This window comes from Mus musculus, chromosome X (genome assembly GCF_000001635.26).
Source record: "Mus musculus strain C57BL/6J chromosome X, GRCm38.p6 C57BL/6J".
Lineage (NCBI taxonomy): Eukaryota > Metazoa > Chordata > Mammalia > Rodentia > Muridae > Mus > Mus musculus.
Genome location: NC_000086.7, coordinates 72,633,830 through 72,657,304, shown reverse-complemented (window position 1 = coordinate 72,657,304; position 23,475 = coordinate 72,633,830). Strand labels below are relative to the sequence as shown.

The window sequence follows — 23,475 nt, the reverse complement described above, 5'->3', positions numbered from 1 at the left end:
AAACAAAGAACAAAAAAAAAACAGTGGAATGGAAGTAGTTTTTATGTCTTAAATGTCTAGATGTATCAGGGTCTTTAAAGACAACATACTTTATCATCTTTCAATTAGTTGTTGATGGTTCTGAAGAAATGACTCACCCAGGGCAACAATCATTTTCAGAGGCATCCTCCAACCCTAAGTTCCTTTGTGTTAGTCTTCCAGTCTCTTTCCACTCTGTTAACATTGCTGGGTTACTTTACTCAGACTGTTTTGCCTCCTTTGCTTTATATTTTGGATCAGTCACTTTTTTTCTCTTGAGCTTGTATATTCTCTCTAGCACTATGAACCTGCTCTTGCCCTGAATTCCCTTGAAGAAAGCCTGAGCTGACAGCTTTGAATTGGATCCACACTTCTACTTCATTGGGGTGGGGATCAGTATGGCTGAACTGTTTCTTCTTAGTGGAATGTGAATGACAACTTTTTTGATGTACAGTTTTTAGGAGCTCATTATTATCCTTGGAGATGGAATGTGAGTAGACAAGATTGTCAAACCTTTATTTGGAGACTGGGTTAGAAGGCACACCCATAGAGATGGAAGGGAGAGAAGAGAGAAAAGGAGGAAGCTCACACTTTGGTCCTGAAGAGAGAAGTAAGCATCTCACAGCGGCTTGGTAATCCATACTTCCTTTATCTTCTATGTGCTCTTAGCCTTTTGCTCTTTTTTCCCTCCCCTTTGCTTGCCCTGCTCCTCCCCTTCTCTCTGAGCTTCCTTAGATTTATCTGCTGGAAACCTCAAAGAATAAAATACTACTTAGTCTTTCATAAAACAACCACAGATTTTTAAGCCTTTGCAGCTCTGTATTCAGAACCCCAGCTCAGCCGCGTGCTCAGCACTAGGCAGTGGTAAAGCCAGCGAAGGGGGTTGGGGGGAGGAGGGGAGGAAGGTTGGGAGGGAGAGAAGGAAAGAGGGAGGGGAGAGAGGGAGGGACTGAGGTAGGGGGAGGGAAAGAGGGAGAGAAAGGGGGGAGGAAGGGAGGGAGGGAGGAAGGGAGGGAGAGAGGGAGGGAGGGTGGGAGAGAGAGAGAGAGAGAGAGAGAGAGAGAGAGAGAGAGAGAGAGAGAGAGAGAGAGAGAGAGAGAGAGAGGAGAAGAGAGGAAGAACGTGAGCGCGCGCTAGCTAGCTAGCTAGCAAAGCAGAGAGACAGACTGAGATAGGGACTAGGAGAAATATCTAGAGAAAGAAAAGAAGCCAGGCTCTATCAGGGCTTAGCCTCCAACTTGTTTCTCCTCTCTGCTTCGGGGAAGTGACTGTGACACTCGGTAAGAGACAGAGATGCTCCTTCTTCCCCCTCCCCCCAAGCTCAGGTCTCCTTTCCAGATAGCATCTCTCTCCCCCTTAAGGAGAGTCTCCTTGGGTTGGTCGGGAGGCGAGACATGCTCTGCAGTTGTGCTGCTATCGTGGGTTCCCCAGTGGGGCTGGTGGAAGCCCAGAGGCGGCATCTGGGCTGGGAGGCGCTGGGGTAAAACCTGGTTTGAAGAAGGGGGGTTGCGATGTGGTCGTGTATGCGCGATTTGCTTCATTGTCAGTGAATTTTTGTGTTCCTCTTTGGAAGCAGGTCAGCATTGACCTTGTGAATTGTTTGGGGGGCCCCCGACAGCTGCTGCAGAAAGCTACAGTGTGGCCCCTAGCCAGAGCAGACAGCAGTGTCATGACCCCTCAGAAAGCCCTAGGCACTGAGGATGGGGTAATGGCAGGAGCTCCCTCCTTTAACTCTTTCTCTGCAGCTGTGTCTGGCTGCTGGAAATCAGAAGGAAGGAGGAGACTGTGCAGCCCCCTTCCCTCTCCTTATTGCAGTCCCCAGATGCAAGTGAGTAGAAAGTTGTAAATAACTGCTTCCTTTCAAGCAGGTGGAGCCCTTCCCCCCTTTGTTTGAGAGGCTCCCTGTGGGGTTGGACCCCAGTTCTACAAACTTGGGAGGATTTTCTTGCTTCAGTGAGGGAAGCCCCAGGTGCCTGCCCATCCCCTAAACCCAGGTAGCTGTGCTGACAGCCTAGACCAAGTATTCAGCTTTCACATATCCCCTACGGATGGGCATCCTCTTAGGTCCAGATGTGTCCTTGGGAGGAGGACTGAAACACCTGATGGTTTGTGAACTGCTTTCTTCCCAGTAGGCTGCCCCTCTGCCTGTGGCTGGGGGAGGGGCTGCTGGGTAAGAGAGGAGAGAGTGGGTAGCTAGGATTTCCATTGTGAATGGATTGGATTATTAAGGGTTGGTTCCTCCACTTTGGTTGATTTGAAGCTATGAGAGGACTAGCTGAAACTATTGTATCATTCCTGAACTTGTAAGGGACAGGTTCCAGTTTCTAGATAGAAGCCTCTCTCTGGAGTTAGTGACACTGTCATAGCCCTGGTAATAATTTTTAGAACAAATTGTACCAACAACTAACATTTGAGTGTTTAATGTTTTTGATCTGGGCTGAGGGTTTTTTTTGTGGCATTATCTTGTTTGACTGATGAGGAAACTGAGGTGCAGCAAGGTTAAATAGCTTGTTAAATGACAGAGCACAGCCACTTTCAGTGGGAAATGAAGGCACAGGCCCCTGGATCACCAGTGACTCTGCTGGCAAGTGCAGAAGCAGCAGGAATGGCATCTCATGGCTTTGGGGAGCAAATATTGATCTTGTGTAGAGCAATAGGAACTGGGAGTAGTGTGGGACCCAGGCTTCATCAAGGGCCTAGAAGGCTGTTCTTGGCCAACCTACTTTCTGTTTTGGAAAGGCTGCCCAGAAAAACTTTTTTACTTTTCTGTGGTCACAGTGAAAACCATTCTGTGTCTTGCCTCAGACTATCTTCTAGAAATGGATCCTGCTGTTACTTTCTGAGAGCTTGGCCAAACATTTGTGAATTGTAGAACATCCAACTAGAAGGCTTCTTAAGCCATTAAACGCTGATTTATACCTAGCTCTTGAGTTTGTTCCCAGCATCCCATTTGTTGACTGCTGTGTATTTAAATTCCACACAATGATAGAGAGCTCATTATGTAGTTCTTCATAGTTTTGAGCAACTATGTCAGAATTTTTAGAATAACCTATGGCTTCTGTTTCTTGGTTCTTTGGAAATGTCTGGAAGAAACTTGCTATTTTTAAATAATTTTTCCTCAGCTAGTTAAAGATGGTAATCATGCCTTCTCCTCAAGTTGTGGGTCTGATGAGACTATACAAATTAAAGGATCAGGATTGACTTAAACTAGACTTTTTATTCATGTGGCATAATAGCCCATTTGCTTGTCAGCTTCAGACTCACATTCCAGGGCTTTCTCAAGGATCTTTGGTAGTATAAGTTCTGGTTTTTGGAAGAACTAGCTCTCTGCTGTCATCTGGACTGCTGCAAACAAAGAAGTTCTCTTTTGTATTTCTAAAGACCATGGGCCCTTTGGGGCTAGTTGTTCTAAAACAAGCAAAGGTTGACATAATAGCTAGACAAAAGGTATGAGGAATAGGGGATTCTAGAGTCAAGATTAGGAGTAATATTAGTAAGGAGATAATTGAAAAAGTGGTGATTTTAAGATCCATACATTATTTGGAAGCTGGAAGAAAAACTGTTAGAATGGCAGCTATCACCAAAGGAATTTAGTATGACCAGAAAGAAAAGGAATAAACCATGCCAGAGCAATCAGAGCACTGTTTGCAAACTTGAGTTCTACACCTGGTTCTGGTGATTTGACACTTGTCTTGGACACATGACTTCAAGACTCTTAGTTTTTCCATTTACAAAATAATTTGGTGCACTATAGCCCACCAGACTATTTCACACTTGAAAGTCCTGGTCTAAAGTTTATAAAGTCTCAGTAGTGTGAAGGTTTTCAGATGCCATCCAGGGGCAGTGCTTCTCAAAGTTTAACATACAATGATATATATGGGAAAATTTTATAATGCTAATTCTGGTCTGGAGTTTTAGAGTGGGTCTAGAATAGTTGAATACAGAACCTTGTGATCCTTAGACTGTTTCACTGATCACAGTTAAAGTAGCAAAGTTTTAGTGTGGTGCTCATTAAACTATCTTCATTAATTCAGTTGTTTATTTTCACTATCAGTGCATTTGGCTATATAGTTAGGCACTGTGAAGAGGATAATAAAGGTGAACAAAAGAGACATATTCTCTGCTTGTTTAAGCTTTGTCATTGATAGGGAAGAGGCTGGTGATCATGTAATCACACAACTATGCCATTTTAGTTATTGGTAAATGTTGTGAAGCATAAGTACGAGGAAAATATCTAATAGAGAACTTGGGGTTTAACCAAAGCTTGGGAATATAGCAAACATTATTTCCATAAGGAGGAAATATTGAAGATACATAGAAAAGCATAGGAATTAGGATTGAAGTGTTGTAGGTGTTTTGTCTATAGACAGAGAAGGGGTTAAGGATGGAGAAGGGGGGAGGGGAAGAGAGGGAAAGTATATATTGGCACCTGAGAGGAGATATACATCATCTTTTGAAGGGATTTTAATCTTTGATTAGGAAATATGTTGCCTGAGAAAAGGGTTTTTAAATAGGGTAATTGACATAATCTAAGCGGGATCCATTTGATAGAGGGTTACAAAGTGTTTAAAATAGTCCAAAGAAAGTGCGGGAGGCACAGTATGGATTAGAGTTATTCTCTGTTGTCCGAGATGACAGAGTAAAATAGGAAGGGGAAGAAATATGCAAGCAATGCCAGTACTAGGAATGTAAGATCCAAAGCCAAAAAAGAGAAGCAAAGGGCTACAAAGGGAACAAAGACAACTGCTGAAAGTGGATTTTGAATTGTGCTTTTGAGATTAGACAGACTTTACACAATAGTGCTTGGGGATGGCCAGTTGTATATGATGGAATAACGTATGTGTAAGAAATGTTTGGCAAATAGGTGGAGAACTTGACTACAAGCAATATTGAAGGCCTGCTTGGAAAAAAGATTTATATGCAAAAGAGATAGCATAGCACTAATTGTGAGCAATCCGATCTGGACAGGCTGAGTGGTTTGATTTGTCTGAACTCACACAGATAGTAATGCTATTGCTGAATCTCAGATGAGCTGCTGAGTGTAGCTGAAATGTGGGTTTAGAGCTCAGTAAAGAAGCCATGTGGAGATGGTAGTGTGAGAGTCAGTGTCTCTCAATTTTTGAAATAAGAGAAGAGATACAACTGTGGTATTTTGGTGAATGTTCATATTTGGGTTATAAGAGGAGATAAACTTGTGTAAATACTAGAATAGAGGTTTAGATAGGGAGGAGAATATCATTCTAAGAGGGAAGATGTGATCACCATTGCATTTTGCAGGAGAGTTGAGTACCAACAAATGACACTCAATTTTGTGCAGTCTTTCTTACTCTGAAGCTCACAGTGCTTACTAACACTTCACTTGGGTGATGCATAACCGTTTTGTAGCTATCTGGCAGGAGATAATCAGGAATGGTCTCCTCTCAGCTCAGGTTCACGGGAGCATAGCCTTACTTTAAAATCAGATGATATGCATTAGCTTAACTTATACTCTCATTGCACCAGGACCCTCCTCAGATCCCCGGCTTTGTATGGTCAACAATTTATAAAAGAAGGCACCTGACAGAGAAAACATTTTTGTGAAGAATCATATACTAAAAATCCTTTCCTTATATGAATTTCTGATAGCTTAGTTTATAATCTATTCCTGAGCAGGATGCTGAGTTAGTTTCTTATAACTTGTATGAACTTCAACTTTGATAGCTGTGTGATGAGGGGGGTTGGACTAGACCCGGGTCATTTATAAAGACTTTCTTAGCTGTAAGATTCTATAGTGCTTTATAGAATACTGTGTTCGAACCACATGTGCATGTGTTTCAAGTTTAGCCACTTATTGAAGTAACAATGAACATTTTGACAGAGTGTTTTGAGGCTTTGCAAGACACCATAGGGGAGGCCTTTGTTGTATTCTTGAGATGGCTGAAATTGTGACTGTCCTGAGAGCTAAAGGAACTTTCTCCTAAGATCTGGAGTAACGCTAGCTATTAGGTGCTATTTCCATTATGGGCATTTTGAAAACTGTGAAAGACACTGAGTAAAATGGCACAGGGCACTGTGAAGCACAAGAGAGGTGGTTATCTTATAAGCTGAAATGCAATGGCCCAGGCATGCTCTTCCTAGGGGTGAGTGCTGCGTAGTATAGAAAAACATTTTTATACTTGTACTTGAAACATGATTTAAAAGGTATTGCTATCTGTACACAGTATGTCTCCTCAGTATCCACAGAAGGAAAAATAAAAATCTCCAGGCTGAGTATTTAGAGGGGTGATTTTCACTTTGGAAATGCTTTCTTGAAAGGAAAGGGTATTACATAGATTCTCTTGAAGGGAACTGGGGTGCTTGCAGACAGAATTATGCACGTGACCAGAACACTCTTATCACTCAGTGCCACCTGTTTTCAGTGTGAATGTTTTCAAGAAGGTCTGTTTATTACTATCCGATGACTTAATCAGTACCTGACGTTATGCAGATGTCACTGTTTGCAAGTTAGTCTTTACTTTGATCTGATACACATTTTTAACATCTAACCTATTGCCATTGCTCCATGGATTTCTATTTCTCTCCTATAATAGCCACTCACACCTTGAAAGATGGTTTAGTCTTTTTTTCACCTTTCCTTTACTGTATATACCCTCAGTCCTTCAGGTCATATGTTGTATATTTTTGAATATCTTCTCTACCAGGTTCTTCATTTTCAGAATAAACTTTTTAAAAATATACTTTTATCAATTATTTGAGACTTTAATATAGCACATTTTGACCATATTCATCCCAATTCTTCCTATATTAAACGTTTCTACTGTCACCTCTCTATCCTTCCAACTTTGAGGCTTTTATTTTTTCCATTCCCACCAAAAATTTTGGCCAACTACTTGGGACTGAAGCCTGCCTAGAAGTGTGGTCACCCTACCAGGGTACTGTCATTAGAGAAATATGACTGCCTGTTAGCTATGACTTCATATGTGCAACTGTCCTTTTGTGTCCAGAAAACCATTTTCCTAATGTTGTTCACATAGGTCATATGGCTAGTGGGTTAGCATGATCCCTGAATGGGTGATGGCTAATCCTGAACTCATTCTCTTATGCACTACTTTCCAGAACTTTAATTTTAAGTCTTGGACAACTGTCTGTCTACTTCAAAACTGTAAAATATACCTTTATTTTTTATGATATAAAACCAAAATAACCTCATTATATAAAATTTGGAAATTGCATCTAAGATCCAACTCCAGAAAGAACTTGCAATGTTTCCTTCCAGATGTGTTTCTCTTTTTCCCGTTAGGGTTGTGTGTGAGCGCATGAGCATATGTGTGTGTTTGTGTGTGTTATAACTATTTTTCATTAATACTACATTCTGAGACTTATCACTTCATTAAGCAGCTTTTAAGAATTTTTAACAGCTGCATGATTTTATGGCATCATTATCTGACTGTCCCAATATTGACTGTTGAAATTGTTTTCAATTGTGAGTAACTCTGCAGCACATATTTTTATGCATATCATACATCATTGTGCTTTGAACTTTACCTTTTTAAGGGCTCCACTCAAATGCTACTGGGCTGAAGTCTTCTATAATAAGTTTAGGTAAAACAAAACAAAAAACAAACAAACAAGCCTTAAACTCATCTCCTGCAATATATATCGCCGCTTTTTGATTTTCTTCTTTGATTTTCATCATCTTCTAACTAGATTCCATACTAGACCCTTCCTTACCTTAGAAAGTAAGAACAGGGTTTTCCCCTATTTTGTTCATTATTATATCCCATAGTAGCTACTAAATTTATATGATAATTTTTAAAAATGAATTATTGAAATGGGTGAAGAGGCATTGGTGGGCCTCAGGATGCTAACATTGAAATCACTTGATGTGCTCTATAAGATGCGCAGTGCCTGCTCATGCGGCTGCACCAACCTGACAGGCAAAATCGTTGCTTTAGTGATTATTATTATTATTATTTTTAGCGTATGTGAATACTTTTTATATTTCTTTGTTTCCTTTTTGTGTATGTTATTTCCATTGAGAATTTAAATGATTTTTACTCATTTTACTATATTTAATAGACATTAGACCATTTCATCACTGTGAAAATATTTTTGTCTGTCTTCATTTTAAAAGAACTTTAACATACAGCAATCTTAATTTGTACATGATTATATCAATCTCTCAATTTGTAATTTCTTCTCATGAATTATGTTGTAGTTCTTCATTGAAAATTTAATAAATGTTTGAATAGATTTTGTTTAGTTTTCATTGCTTCTGCTTAATCCCTCTGAAATTTATGTTGCTGTATGGTGTGAGGTAATTTTCTAATTGTTTTTCCTTCAGTTGTTTCACAGCAGCAAATATTGAATAATTCATTCTTTCCCACTGTTGTGTAATATATCTAAATAGTTATATATAGTATGTTCTTTGGGGGACTTTATCTACTCTCCATTTCTGTGGTCTGATTCTTTTTGTCCTAGTTATTAAGTTCAAATATGATTAAAATACTATTTAAACTTTATAGCTTTTAAATAATTCCTATCACCTCAGCTTTTCTACTTATTATAACTGTAGGATCACCAACCTCCAATTTGCTTACTTGTGTTGCATGTATATTATGCTTTCATACCTTTAATTTTGCAAAGGAGAACTTTCTACTCTTGTTGCAGTTAACTGAGTATGGCTTGTCTCCAGAGAATTTCATATTAATAATTTAACTTCTATTTTCTCACCTTGCTCAAATTTGTTATGAAGCCATGGCTGAGAAGTTTATCTTTTTGTATTTTGAAGATCAAAAAGTGTATAGAAAAAGCTCACGCTGCTAGCATCTTTAATTTTTTTAGACAGGCTCTCTGTGTAGCCCTTGCTTGTCCTGAAACAGCATGTGCTACATTTCTTACAGCTGATGGGCCGATAATGCTTTTACTAACTAAAATTCATAGTTGGCATTTGGGGTTAATCTTCATTTCCTGCAGTTAAATGTGAGTTTTAGCATGTATAATGGCATATAGTCCCCACTATACTATTTTACAGTTATTCAGTTCCCTGTGACTTACCTAGTCATGATCTCAGCCATCTGAACCTATACTCGTCACCGATCTTTTGGTTTTCTTTGTATTTTTTAAGATTACGATATAATTTCATCATTTTCCCTTTTCTCCTCCAAAGCTTCTTTGTTTTTATTGGATATTTTATTTATTTACATTTCAAATGTTATTCCCTTTCCCAATTACACCCCCCAAGAAACTCCTATCCCATAACCCCTCCTCCCCCACTCCTTCCTCCAAAGCCTTTTATTCTTTTTCTTTTTTTCTTTTTTGAGTCAGAGTTTCTTTGTGTAGCTCTGGCTGTCCTGGAACTCACTCTGTAGAGCAGGCTGGCCTTGAACTCAGAAATTCGCCTGCCTCTGCCTCCCAAGTGCTGGGATCAAAGGCGTGCGCCACCACGTCCAGCCACCTCCAAAGCCTCTTATATATTCCTTTTATGGTCTCTTTCAAATGTGTGGTCTTTTTCATTAATTCTGTTACTTACACACACACACACACACACACACACACACACACACACACACACATTTATATTCCTAAATACATAAGTATAATACACTCACTCAGTTAATGTTATTAGTTTTTTTCAGGGCTATTTGTTTTTATTAGTACATTTTGTATAAAATGAATTTTATTTTGACATTTTACTTTCGCCTGTCCTCTTCCCTCATGTCACTGGACAACTCTTTCTTCCCATTTTACTTTCATGTTGTTGAATTTCATTCTGCATATAACAGAAAATATGACATGAAACATTTGTCATTTTATTCACTATACACTTTTGCTTTTTCAGAGTGGCTTATTTTAATTTTTATTTTCACTCGTCAGAATGGGTTTAAGGTTCCTCAGTGTCTTTTAATGGATTGGCAGCTCATTTATTTCTCTTTATTAAAGAATAATATTCTACTGCATTGAAACGTTACAGTGTTTTTATGTATGTACCTAGCAGTAGTCTATGTGGATCATATGGCAGTTCTGTTTTTCAGCTTTTAAGGAACCTCTATACTGTCTTCTGCAGTAGTTATACAAGTTTACATTCCCACTAACAATATATCAGCACTTTTCATTATAGCAGGACTGAGTCAGATCAAATCTTTTGATGGTTTTCAGTTGAATCTCTCTGAAGATTAGTGATATCAATCATTTATCTATATATGTGTTGACCACTATTTAGAGATGTCTTTTCAAGTTCTCTGGCCACTTTTAATCAGGCTCTTGGTAATTTTGCAACTGAGTTAATTGATTTCCTCACATATTTTGCATATTAACACCTTATTATTTGTACAACTTGCTCCCCACCCCTCCTATTTTGTAAACGATTTCTTCACCGAACGGATTTGTTGTATAACGTTTGATTTTAGGGAATCTCATTTTGCCTATTCTCATCTTAGTTGCCTATGCTTTTGAGGTTATGTTAAAAGTCATTGCACAAACTAACTCCATGGCATTCTTTTACTGTGTCTTCTGTAGTGGCTTTATAGCTGTGGTTCTTACATCTTCACCCTGAATGCACTTGGAGTTTATTTTGTACATGGTGAGAGGTCAAGATCTCTGTGTTTTAGATGTGCTGGGTGCTTGCTTGGTACCTGTTGTGGACGGAATGGGACATCTAGGAAGTGTGGCCTATCTGAAAGCATTTACATCATTGAAAGCAGCACTCCCAGAGATGATTATAGTCTTTTTTATGGGGACACTAGCTAGTTACATGAAAGGGCATTGTCATAAAAAGAGCAAGTCTGGCTACCTCTTGTTTCTCCTCTTGTTTCTCTTCTACCTCTGCACCTGCCATGGTGAAGCCATGAATATGAAGCCCTCACCTGTGGCATTTAATTGAGCTCCCTAAACTCAGACCTTCAGTTTCTAAGACTTATCTAATTTAAAGTTTTCTTCTGAAGTTTCAGAATTGATATTTTGTTACAGAAATACAAATATGGACATAAAACAGAAAATTGGCATTGAGAATCAAGTAATTGCTGTAACTATCTAAAAACATGGAAGCTCCTTTGGAATTGGGTAATAAGCAGTGGTTGAAGTTGTTCAAAGGAGCTGGTTACCAAACAGAATGCTGTAAACAACATTGTACACAATTATCATGAAGTGCAGGGAATCTACTCAGATGCATTTGTGGATCCTATTAGAATTAGGGTAAAGGCTACCTTTGTAAACCATTGCAAAGAACTTTAGTGAGCTATGGTCCTACCTTAGAGTTTTATAGAGGATTGAATTTCAAAGTGAAATTATATTATTATTATATCTGGAAAAAGAAATGTCTAAAAAATTACAAAGATTTTGTGGGTGCTTTAGACAGCATTCAGCATGGTTTTAGAGCTAAAGGAAGCAGAGCATGAAAACTTAAGAGAATTGTGACTTAAGAGGGGAATTCATTAGAAGACAGTCCCTAGAAACTACTTGCTAAAGATTTCACTCCCAGCTAGTTCTTTTGAACTCATTCATTGGATCTCAGTGGCAGGAGCAGAGGCAGAGGCAGAGGCAGAGGCAGAGGCAGAGATACTAGTAGAAGGTGATTGGGGAATTTGGAGTGATCCCCTCAAAGGTAAAATACTAACATATTTTTCACAGGAGCTAAGTTAGTTCCTGTGAGAGCAAATCATAAAAAGAACAAGGTTGGCATCTGAATCTCTCTGACTTCCTTCTGGTCTCACTATTTGACTTTCTCTGCATGCACTCCAACCTATAGGAGGATTTCACCAGGGGCTAATTAAATAAGTGGGGCTGCTTAGTGTTGAGCTTCTAGCCTCCAAAACTATGAGCTAAATAAGAATCTTTTATTTATGAGCTATTCAGCCTTGGGTATTTTGTTGTAGCAACAAAATCTGACTTACATGGGAGTTGACTGTTACTCTGTTACATCTAGATATTTGGTTGTACAGTACCACTAACCTTTCTCCATCATGTCTTCTTCAAATATTTGTCCAAAAAAATCAGTTTTCTGTAGATGCATGAATTTATTTCTGTTTTATGTTTGATTTAATTATATTTCTGTTTTAAGAATACTGTACAGTTTATAATGCTAAAGCTCCAAAGTACAACTTGAAGTCAGATAGTGTGGTGTTTCAGATTTGTTCTTTTGGTTCAAAATTTCTTTGACTATTTGGGTTCTCTTTAAGTCATTCCCTGGCATGTCATCATGTCCATTTAGTGATGTCATGTTTTCCTGATTGCCCTTCATCTTTGTTGTCCTACATTAAGGCCTGTGTAGTGAAGAATGAGATGCTTATAACAATCTTTTAATTCTGGCATTGTCTGAGAACATCTGTCAACAATAAATCTGTCCAGAAATTCTGGGCATGTTGTTTTTTTTTTTTGTGTTGTTTTTAACCCCACAACTACGGCATCTAGTGCAACACTAGGGGGCACCCTAAGTACAAGACCACTGAGACCCATGCCATACCAGGCTGGGATCTATGCTCTTACCTGCCAAGGCCTGCCTGGCTGTAGGCTATTTAGAGCCTAAGGTCAGTGGCAAGAATGCAGGCTTGGTTTCATGTCTGTCTTGTAGCAATTACAAATTCCTGTGTAAAACCATGAAGCGTTTAGAGGTTCAGGGTATGTGTACTGACCTGAATTTAGCAACTGTGAGGAGTGCTCAGAGATTTTTTTCCTCCTATGGTGTTCCCAATGTTAGGAATTATAGCTACATATTATGTTTAACTACTTTTTATCCTAACTAAATGATCTCTCTCTGTCTCTCTCTCTCGTCTATGGTGCTTGGGGTTGGTTCAGTGATGACTTAAGTTACTTCGAGACGGTTCTTATGTCAGCACACCTTCTCACCTTCTCTTAGTACGGGATTATGACAAGGTATTCTCAACTGATTGATTTCACATTTTATGAAAGTATATTTGTGTAGATAGTTATTGAAAATGATGCTTAGTGGGAGGGAGTAGTCAATCGAGTTTAAACTATCATCTTGCCCTGTCTCTTCTCAAGTACTGCATGCTTTTGTATACCAACATAAGCAATATTAAAGATTTCAACTTATGAATTTTATCATTAATGTATAAATTGAATTACATTTTGTGAACTGACTGTATTTTATGAAACTCACTATTTTGTCTTACTGACTTATGTTCTTTATGGATGATTTCTATATGGATGATTAGTCTGCTCAGCAACAAAGATAATTTTATTTAATTTTTTCAAGTTTGTATCCATCTGTCTCATTATCTATCTTTTTCTCAATCTCAGTACCATTATCCATCTATCCATCTGTCCATCCAATGCGTCCATCCACTCACACATCCATCTTTTGCTCTATAGTATTGCCACTTGACAGGATGTCTATTAGGATGTTGACCAGAACAGATCTTTGCCTTGCTTCTGATCTTAAAACAAAAGCTCTTTAGCATTTTCTCATTACCTGTGATACCAGCTTGAGATTTTTCTTTCTTTAAGTTAATTTATTTATATCAAATGTTGTCCTCTCCTAGTGCTTCCTACAGAGAGAGTCCCTTCCCCTCCCCCGCTTCTCCTCTGAGAGGGTATCCCCCTCCTCGCTATTCCCCACTCTGATACATCAAGTCTCTTCCAGATTAGGCTCATTTTCTCTCATTGAGCCTAGACAAGACAGTCCTGTTGGGAAACATATACCACAGTCAGGCTACAGCTTTAGGGAGAGCCTCCACTCCAGTTGTTGGGGGCGGGACACATGAAGACTGAGCTGTATGTTTGCTACATATGTGCCAAGGGCCTTGTTCAAGCCTGTGTATGTTCTTTAGTTGGTGTCTCAGTCTGTAAAAGCTCCCAGGGGTCCAGGACTCTGTTGGTCCTCCTGTGGGGTGCCCATCCCCTTCAGGACCTTCAATCCTTCCCCCAACTTTCCATAAGAGGCCCTGACCTCCATCCACTGTTTGGTTATGGGCATCTGAATCTGTTTCAGTCAACTGCTGGTTAGAATCTCTCAGAGTACAGCTATGTTATCTGAAAGCAAAACAGAGAATCATTAATAATGTCAAGGATTCCTGTTTGCCCATAGGATGGGTCTGAAGTTGGGCCAGGCCAGTCATTGGTTGGCTATTCCCTCAGTCTCTGCTCTATTTTGTCAGTGCACATCTTGTAGGCAGGATACATTTTTCATTGAAAGTTTTATGGATGGGTTTGTGTTTTTACTCCTCCGCTGGGGGTCCTACCTGGCTACAGGAGGTGGCCTCTTCAGGTTCTATGTCCCCACTGGTAGGCATCTTGACTAAGGTAGCCAGCACTGACTCCTGGAAACCTCCTTCATATCAGGTCTCTGGTACTTCCTAAAGATTCCTCCCCAACCCCCAACCACTGGCAGCTGCAGATTTCCATTTATTCTCCTAGACCTTGTGTCTCTCTCTTGTCTCTCTACATACCTGATCCTGCCCCCATTCTCCTCCCTTCTACCATTCATTTCCTTCCCTCCCTCTGCCTCCTGTGGCTATTTTGTTTCCACTTCTAAGTGAGATTCAAGCATCCTCCTTCCCTGGGCCTTCCTTCTTGTTTAACTTCTTTAGGTCTGTGGGGTGTATTATGGGTATTCTGTACTTTATGGCTAATATATACCTATCAGTGAATATATACTATGTATATCTTTTTGGGTCTGGCTTACCTCTCTCAGGATATTTTCTAGTTCCATCCATTTGCCTGCAAATTTCGTAATGTCTTTGTTTTCAATAGCTGAACAGTATTCCATTGTGAAAATGAACCACATTTTCTGTATCCATTCTTCATTTGAGGGACATCTGGGTTGTTTCCAATTTCTAGCTATTACAAATAAGGCTGCTATGAGCATAGTGAAACACATGTCCTTGTTATATGTTAGAGCATGCCCAGGAGCTATATAGGAAGAATTTACCTGTAAGCTTACAATTTTCTGAAAAACTGCCAGATTGATTTCCAGAGTGGTTGTACCAGTTTGCAATCCCACCAGCAATGGAGGAGTATTCCTTTTTCTCCACATCCTCCCCAGCATCTACTGTCACCTGAATTTTTGATATTAGCCATACTGATTGGTATAAGGTGGAATCTCAGGGTTGTTTTGATTTGTATTTCTCTGATCACTAAGGATGTTGAGCATTTCTTTTGAGTGCTTCTAAGTCATTCGAGATTTTTCTGTTGAGAACTCCCTGTTTAGCTCTGTAGCCATTTTTTTTCTTTTTTTATTATATATTTTCTTTATTTACATTTCAAATGCTATCCTGAAAGTTCCCAATACCCCACACCCTCACACCCTGCTCCCCTACCCACCCACTCCCACTTCTTGGCCCTGGCATTCCCCTGTACTGGGCATATAAAGTTTGCAAGACCAAGGGGCCTCTCTTCCCAATGATGGCCGACTTGGAGTCTAGCTTCTTGAGTTCTTTATATATTTTGCATGTTAACCCACTGTTGGATATAGGGTTAGTGAAGATCTTTTCCCAATCTGTAGGTTGCCATTTTGTCCTATTGACAGTGCCTTTGCTTTACAGAAGCTTTTCAGTTTCATGAGGTCCCATTTGTTAATTGTTGATCTTAGAGCATTAGCCATTAGTGTTGTATTCAGGAAATTGTCTTCTGTACCACTGTGTTCAAAGCTATTCCCCACTTTCCCTTCTATTATATCTAGTATATCCAGTTTTTTGTTGAGGTCCTTGATCTGCTTGGACTTGAGTTAGTGCAAGGTGATAAGTATGGATCTATTTTCATTCTTCTATATGTATACCTCCAGTTAGACCAGCACCATTTTGTTGAAGATGCTTTTTTTCTCCATTGTATGGTTTTGGCTTCTTTGTCAAAAATCAAATGTACATAGGTGTGTGGGTTTATTTCTGCATCTTTGACTTGATTTCATTTATCACCAATACCATGCAGGGTTTTGTTTGCTTGTTAATTTTAGTCAGTTTGTTTGTTTTGGTTTTATTACTATTACTCTCTAGTATAGCTTGAGGTCAGGGATGGTGATTCCTCTGGAATTTTTTTAAAATTTTTTTTAGGATTGTTTTGTATTCCCTGTTTTTTTTTTTTTTATTTTTCCATATGAAATTGAGAATTGTTCTTTCAAGGTCTGTAAAGAATTGTGTGGGAATTTGATGGTGATTGTATTAAATCTGTAGATTGCTTTTGGTAAGATGGCCATTTTCACTATGTTAGTACTACCTATCCATGAGCACGGGAGACCTTTCCATCTTCTGAGGTCAATTTCTTTATTCAGGGACTTGAAGATCTTGTCATACAGAGCTTCCTCTTGCTTGGTTAGAATTATACCATGAACTTTTATATTATTTGTAGCCATTGTGAAGGGTGTTGTTTCCCTGATTTATTATTTGTATGGAGAGCTACTGATTTCTTGGAGTTAATTTGATATACAGCCACTTTGTTGAAGTTGTCTATCAGTTGTAAAAGTTCTCTGGTAGAATTTTGGGGGTTGCTTAGGTATACTATCATATTGAGATTTTTCTTACTTGTAATTTCTGAGTTTGTGGAAGGTGCCATCTAGCCACTGTTTGCTAGGCCATTTGGTTATAAGTGTGTTGAAGTTTTGTAGATGGTCTTTCTTTTTTTTCTTTCTTTTTATCTACTACTATGGGAAACAGTGATTGATTTTCAAGTGCTGATTCACTCTTGTATTCTCTGGTAAAGCTCTGCTCAGTCAAGACATATCATGCTTAATATATATTTCTGGGATCTGTTGACTACTACTTTGTCAGGGACTTTTGTGCATATACTTATTAGGTATATTGAATTTCTTATGTAATACATTTTTAGCTACAGTAGGAGTTATTCTGGTTTCATAAACTGAGCTGGAAATGTTCCTACTTGGATTTTGTAAAAAAATTTGTATGTGAAGACTTGATATTATTTCTTCTTTAAAAGCTTCACATGATTCATCACTCAAGTCAAGGGTTTAAAACTCCGAGTTACGAGTAAGCTTATTTTATTTAATAGATAAAGTGCAGTACAGGCTATTTATTTCCTCTTGAGCTACAGATGACAATTTAAAAGAAATTTCTTCATGAGATTTCCTTATTATACTTGTTATGTTTGGAATGTGTGGTGTTATACTTACTTCCATTTCTAATAGTGGTGATTTTTATTTAAGTTGGTTTGGAGTCATTCTTAAATTTTGATTCTTGCCAGTTATATGTTTTCATTTAGTCTATAGATAGCTATTATTCTATTTAAAATTCTTATATTGGTACATTATTTTCTTATCATTTTGGCTAGAATATACAGCATAATATTGATTATAGTCACAGGGTTGAAGAAGTCCTTTCTTATTCCTGCCTTGAGGGACATTATTTCTAATAAGCCCCCATAGGTAAAGGCATCCACATTCATTAAATAAACTTTAGTAAAGCTCAAAGCACACATTACACCTCACACAATAATCGTGGGAGACTTCAACACCTCACTCTCATCAATAGACAGATCCTGGAAACAGAAACTAAACAGAGACACATTGAAACTAACAGAAGTTATGAAACAAATGGATTTAACAGATATCTATAGAACATTTTACCCTAAAACAAAAGAATATTCCTTCTTCTCAGCACCTCATGGTACCTTCTCCAAAATTGACCATATAATTGTTCATAAAACAGGCCTCAAGAGATACAAAAATATTTAAATTATCCCATGCATCCTATCAGATCACCAAGGACTAAGGCTGGTCGTCAATAGTAACAAAAACAACAGAAAGCCCACACACACAGGGAAGCTGAACAACACTCTACTAAATAACTTGATCAAGGAAGAAAGAAAGAAAAAAAAGAAAGAAAGGAAGGAAGGAAGAAAGAAAGGAAGGAAGAAAGGAAGAAAGAAAGGAAAGATTTTTTAGAATTTAATGAAAACGAAGGTACAACATACCCAAACTTATGGGATACAATGAAAGCAGTGCTAAGAGGAATACTCATAGCTCTGAGTGCAGTAAAAAAGAAACTAGAGAGATCATACACTAGCAACCTTACAGCACACCTAAAAGCTCTAGAACAGAAGGAAGCAAATTCACCCAAGAGGAGCTGACTGCAGGAAATAATCAAACTCAGGGCTGAAATCAACCAAATAGAAACAAAAAGAACTATGTAAAGAATCAACCAAATTAGGACCTGGTTCTTTGAGAAAATCAACAAGATAGATAAATCCTTAGCCAGACTAACTAGAGGGCACAAGGACAGTATCCTAATTAAAAAAGTCAGAAATGAAAAAGGAGACATAACAACAGAATCTGAAGAAATTCAAAACATCAGATCCTACTACAAAAGGCTATACTCAACAAAACTGGAACACCTGGGTGAAATGGACAACTTCCTAGACAGATACCAGGTACCAAAGTTAAATCAGGATCAGATTAACAATCTAAATAGTCCCATTTCCCCTAAACAAATAGAAGTAGTCATTAGTACTCTCCCAACCAAAAAAAGTCCAGGACCAGATGGGTTTAGTGCAGAGTTCTATCAGACCTTCAAAGAAGATCTAATTCCAACTCTCCTCAAACTATTCCACAAAATAGAAACGGAAGGTACTCTACCCAATTCATTCTATGAAGCCACAATTAGTCTGATACCTAAAGCACATAAAGATCCAAGAAAGAAAGAGAACTTCAGACCAATTTCCCTTATGAATATCGATGCAAAAATACTCAATAAAATTCTCGCAAAAGGAATCCAAGAACACATCAAAACGGTCATCCATCATGATCAAGCAGGCTTCATCCCAGGGTTGCAGGGATGGTTTAATATATGGAAATCCATCAAAGTAATCCACTATATAAACAAACTCAAGGGGGGGAAAAACATGATCATCTCGTTAGATGCTGAGAAAGCATTTGACAAAATCCAACACCCCTTCATGATAAAAGTCTTGGAAATATCATGAATTCAAGGCCCATACCTAAACATAATAAAAGCAATATACAGCAAGCAAGTAGCCAACATCAAACTAAATGGAGAAACTTGAAGCAATTCCACTAAAATCAGGGACTAGACAAGGCTGCCCACTTTCTCCCTACCTATTCAATATAGTACTAGAAGTCCTAGTCAGAGCAATTAGACAATGAAAGGAGATCAAGGGGACACAAATTGGAAAGGAAGAAGTCAAACTATCACTATTTGCAGATGATATGATAGTATATATAAGTAACCCTAAAAATTCCACCAAAGAACTCCTAAACATGATAAACAGCTTCAGTGTAGTAGCTGCATATATAATTAACTCATCCAGTGATTTTAACTGCTGACTCATCTCTCTAGCACCCCATCTTGATGCCTTTTTTGTTTGTTTTTTCTAGACAGGGATTTTCTGTGTAGCTCTGGGCATCCTGGAGTTCACTCTGTAGAGCAGTCTGGCCTTGAACTCACAGAGGTCCACCTGCCTCTGCCTTTCAGATGCTAGGATTAGAGGTGTGCACTACCACATCTGGCCTAGATGCTTTTAGTAATATAACTTTTAATATTTTCTCCTTTGTAGAATATTTCTTTCCAAGTTTGTTGAAAAGGAGTATATTTGCTCTTTGTTTTTTTATGTGAATAGCTTCCTGCTGTATCCTGTGTTTTTTCCTTATGTGTTTTTATGTGCAGCATCCTCTAAATGGACGGAGAATGTTAAGGGTCAAGAAGTTAAGAAAAGTTATCTGACTCAGGAAGGTCAGAAACATTATGAAAGCAATAAACAATGTCTGGGGAACACATACTCCCTCCCTGATTCTCTGTGGAAATGGCTGCCAGACACTGAGCTCAAGAGATTCAGCTTTTATGGCCCCTCATTCATATGAAGGTGGGTTTTTCAGGGATGTAGCTGCTTTTGAGTCACTTGTGCTCTTAAAACAACCTCTCATCCCTGCTCCTGTAAGCTCTCAAATAAATTCATTGTTTCACCAAGCTACATTCTGATAAAATAGTGTCTGTCATTGGTGCTATATTTATCAGGTTTTTGTCAACTTGACACAAGCTAAGGTCATTGGGAAGAGGGCAATTCAATTGTCTGATTGCCCTGTAGGCAAGATTGTGGTGTCATTTTCTTGGTTGTTGATTGTTATGTATGAGTTCAGACTTTGTGGGTGGGGCCACCCCTGGGCTTGTGGTCCTGGGCTGTATAATGAAGCAGGCTGAGTAAGCCATGAAAGGCAAGCCAGTAAGCAGTGCTCCTCCATGGCCTCTGCTTCACTCCCTGCCTCCAGATCGCTGCCCTGACTTTCTGGCTTTCCTATGTAATGCACTATAGGGTCTAAGCTGAAATAAACCCTTTCTTCCAAAGTTGCTTTTTGCCAGAATGTCTTATGACAGAAACTAAAAAGGAAAAGGTGCCCTCCTTGGGGTAGACATTTGTTTGTGTTTTCTCAGGAAAGGTTACATAATACAATATGAGTAAAACATTAAGTATTGACTAGAATTGTTCGAATTATCATAATTGCCAAAGTTGAAGTTTTAATTTTATGATATAATGTACATATCATTAGATACTTTCACTTGAATTGAGAAGGTTCAAAATAATATGGATAGTGCAAGGGAACCAACCTAATTTCTTGCATTCTTGGTGATGACATTTGAGGTGACTTAAACACTCTTTTTTGTTTTGTTTTGTTCTGTTTTGTTTTTGTTGTTGATGTTCTTGATATTATTTGTTTCATTTTTCTTTCCTTTCATCCTTGTTTGTGAATTAAAACAAATTGATTTACTGCCACTTCAGTGAAATTTTAGCTTGAAACAAGCAATTTCAATCAACTGTTGTTAACCATAGATGGTTCAAGACTTCTAGTTTGTTATGTATTCAAGTGTCTGTCTTTTTGCTACCACTACTTTTACATGATGTCTAAATCATCTCTATACCTACTATTTTTATTTTCTGTTTCTGGAACTCCTATTAGGCTTTGGTTATAGTGTCTAAGTCCTGTCTAGATATCTTAATTTCTTGTTAATTTTATCAGTTCTGCAATGTTTTAATTCTATTCTCACATAGGTCTTAAAATTAGCTAATTCTTTGGCTATATTGAATGTGTAGTTTAAACTGTCATTTGAACTTTTGTGTCAGAATCTACAGTCTTGATTTAGAGTATTCATATTTTTCATTTGAAAATGAGCATTTTTTTTATTCCTGTGGCTTTCTACCTTAAAATGTATCCTTCCTGCTTTTTGTAGATCTTAGTCTTCTAGTTCTTTGATGATGCAAAAATCTATTTACTGTTAATTCCCTTTAAACTGGTTGTTTCTCCAGGATTATAATTTCATATTTTGACTATAATTTTCTCAAGACATTTTTTGACAGCCTTTGCAATTTTAGATCACTGCATAGTTACCCCGAATGGAAAACTTCATGGTTTTCTTTCCCTAGGTCTGTCTAGATGATGTTTTATTCAGCCAGTTCAGAAACATTGCTTATACTCACAGCTAGAGGCTTTTGTTCCTTCAGGATAGCACAATTCTAGGTTTTGAGCTAGTGGGTAGTGTGATGTGAGCCATAGTTATATAATTATTTGTCTGACCTCCTAGGCTGCACCTTAGTTGGCTTTCTTGGCTTCTTATACTGTTCATAACATATTTAGAGTTATTCTGTATGGAAGCCCCTGCCTTGACTCCTGGTTTCTTGCAATGACTTAGTTTTCTCAGTCTGCCACTTTTTTTTTATAGCACTGGATTTTAGTATCCCACTGTGCAGTATCCCACAAGGGTGGAGTGAGCTGTTAATATTTTCTAGCATTATAGATATGTTTCATTTCGTTTTTCTATTACAATTGTTATTATGCTTTTGTTTTTAATGTATACCTTATTATTTAGCAATAATCACAAGTGTTTGGAACTGAGATAGGGTATGTCTCCTGTGTGAAATGTTGCTTTCTTGATGTGATCTTGGGATTTCTAGATGGATAACAAATTCTCCAAATAACCAGGATTCATTACTTGAGTCATGAGTTAAGGCAAACTGCTCTTGATTAGTTTTTTTGTGTTGAACTTGTAATCACAGATTGTACTGTTCATATATGTGAGTATTTATTGTTCTAGGGTATAAAACAGCAGAGACATGAGTGCACTGAAGTTGAATATGTCAAGCAGGTGTTTTTATTTATCGTTTTTATCATGGAAGGACTATTGGACTTGTCTGAAAGTTGAGGCCCAAATTAATAGCAAGGGATTTTTGTAGACTGTATAAGTGGCAATAGGCACCCCAGCAGGAAACATTTTTGTAGAAGGAAGAAGAAAGGACAAGAGTTATGGGGAAAATCATGGTTGGAGCTTTAAACAGAAATAGATCTGAAACAACTAATCCTTTGGTTGAAGGTAGCTGTTCTGGTTGGTTTGGAATGGGTGAGTGGATCTAATAGAAAAATTTTGTCTTGACTTGAAATGATTTCTAAATTGGTCAGACACTATGCTGTTGCATTAGAGAGAGTTAAAAGAAGCTACCATGAGACCCTGATACAGGAATTGAGGTTGAAGACATAAGATTTTGCTAATTCTTTAAGGACTTTGTAGACTAGATTCAAGACTTTAGTTTTTCCTCCAGGAACAGTAGGGAGCCTTCCAATTGTTTTAAGCAAGGGAGTAAAGCAATCTGATTTGCATTTTAATGGTCCCTTCTGGTTGTTCTGTGAAGGATGGAGGAATGCAGCCAAAGGATAGTTAGAATAAATGTGAAGAGACCAGTAAGACTGTTTTGGCTAAGGTGCCATGTGGAGAGAGAAGGTGTGATTTAAAGGTATATTAGAAAGCTGGTGGCAATATTGGGTGGATAGTTAGCAAACATTAGGACATCTGCTGTACCTGAACTTGCCTGTTTGCTTGCCTTTTTAAAAAATTAAGTTGATTTTCTACCACTTTTTCCTGCTCTGCCTTTAGCACTCATATCAATTGATTTCTTTTTCTTTTCTGCCATTTAATTTGATTTTTTTTCTTTCAATATCATCCTTTTGCTTCTGACATAAGGACTGGGCTGTAATTTTGTGCCAGGATCCAATTATTAACATACTTATTTTCGTTTGCTGCTTTCTACATTGCTTCACTAATAATGCTGTTCAGTTTTAGTGGTCTTTTGTTTTGTTTTTTGGGTTTTAGTTCCTAACTTTTGTTTGTTTTCAATTTATCTTTCTCAGTTTCCAGCTGGAACAAGCTTGAGACAAACTCTCTTGCTCTTAGGGAATGGATGTATGCTTGCCAAATGTTTACAAGAACTATCTCATTGTATAAGTGCCATTCCAGCTCCTTAACACACTGGCAAGAAGAACTAAATACTCAGTTTTAGAACCCACTCTCATCTTTACATTTGGAATGATTTATTCCTCTTTTCTGAGTGCTTGTGCAGAAATCTGAAACTGCCACAGTCTTCAGAAGCTACCAAAAATGCTCCTGGTCATATGTTCAATGGCATTAGAGGCTGGAAATTCATTCATTCATATATAATGCTATACACACACACACACACACACACACACACACACACACACACGCATCTTTCCTTTCTTTTTTGTCAGGTCTGCAG

At 38.2% G+C, this 23,475-nt stretch overlaps 1 protein-coding gene across 5 annotated transcripts in view; it reads left to right on the top strand.

The window, feature by feature from the left end:
• The first annotated feature begins 385 nt into the window (after positions 1-385).
• Positions 386-23,475, top strand: part of Gabra3 (gamma-aminobutyric acid (GABA) A receptor, subunit alpha 3) — a 224,244-nt gene continuing 201,154 nt past the window's right edge. Inside the window, exons 1-2 of one of the 5 annotated variants that reach the window (NM_001358103.1) lie at positions 1,059-1,298; positions 12,790-12,867. Coding sequence is in view for 2 of the 5 variants with exons in the window: in NM_001357816.1 (NP_001344745.1) it covers positions 571-628 (58 nt within the window). In the remaining 3 variants the exon portion in view is untranslated. Of the gene's footprint in view, positions 651-1,058; positions 1,299-12,789; positions 12,868-23,475 lie in introns of those variants that run through there. The other 4 variants (NM_001357815.1, NM_001357816.1, NM_001357814.1 and 1 more) reach the window with 4 other exon arrangements.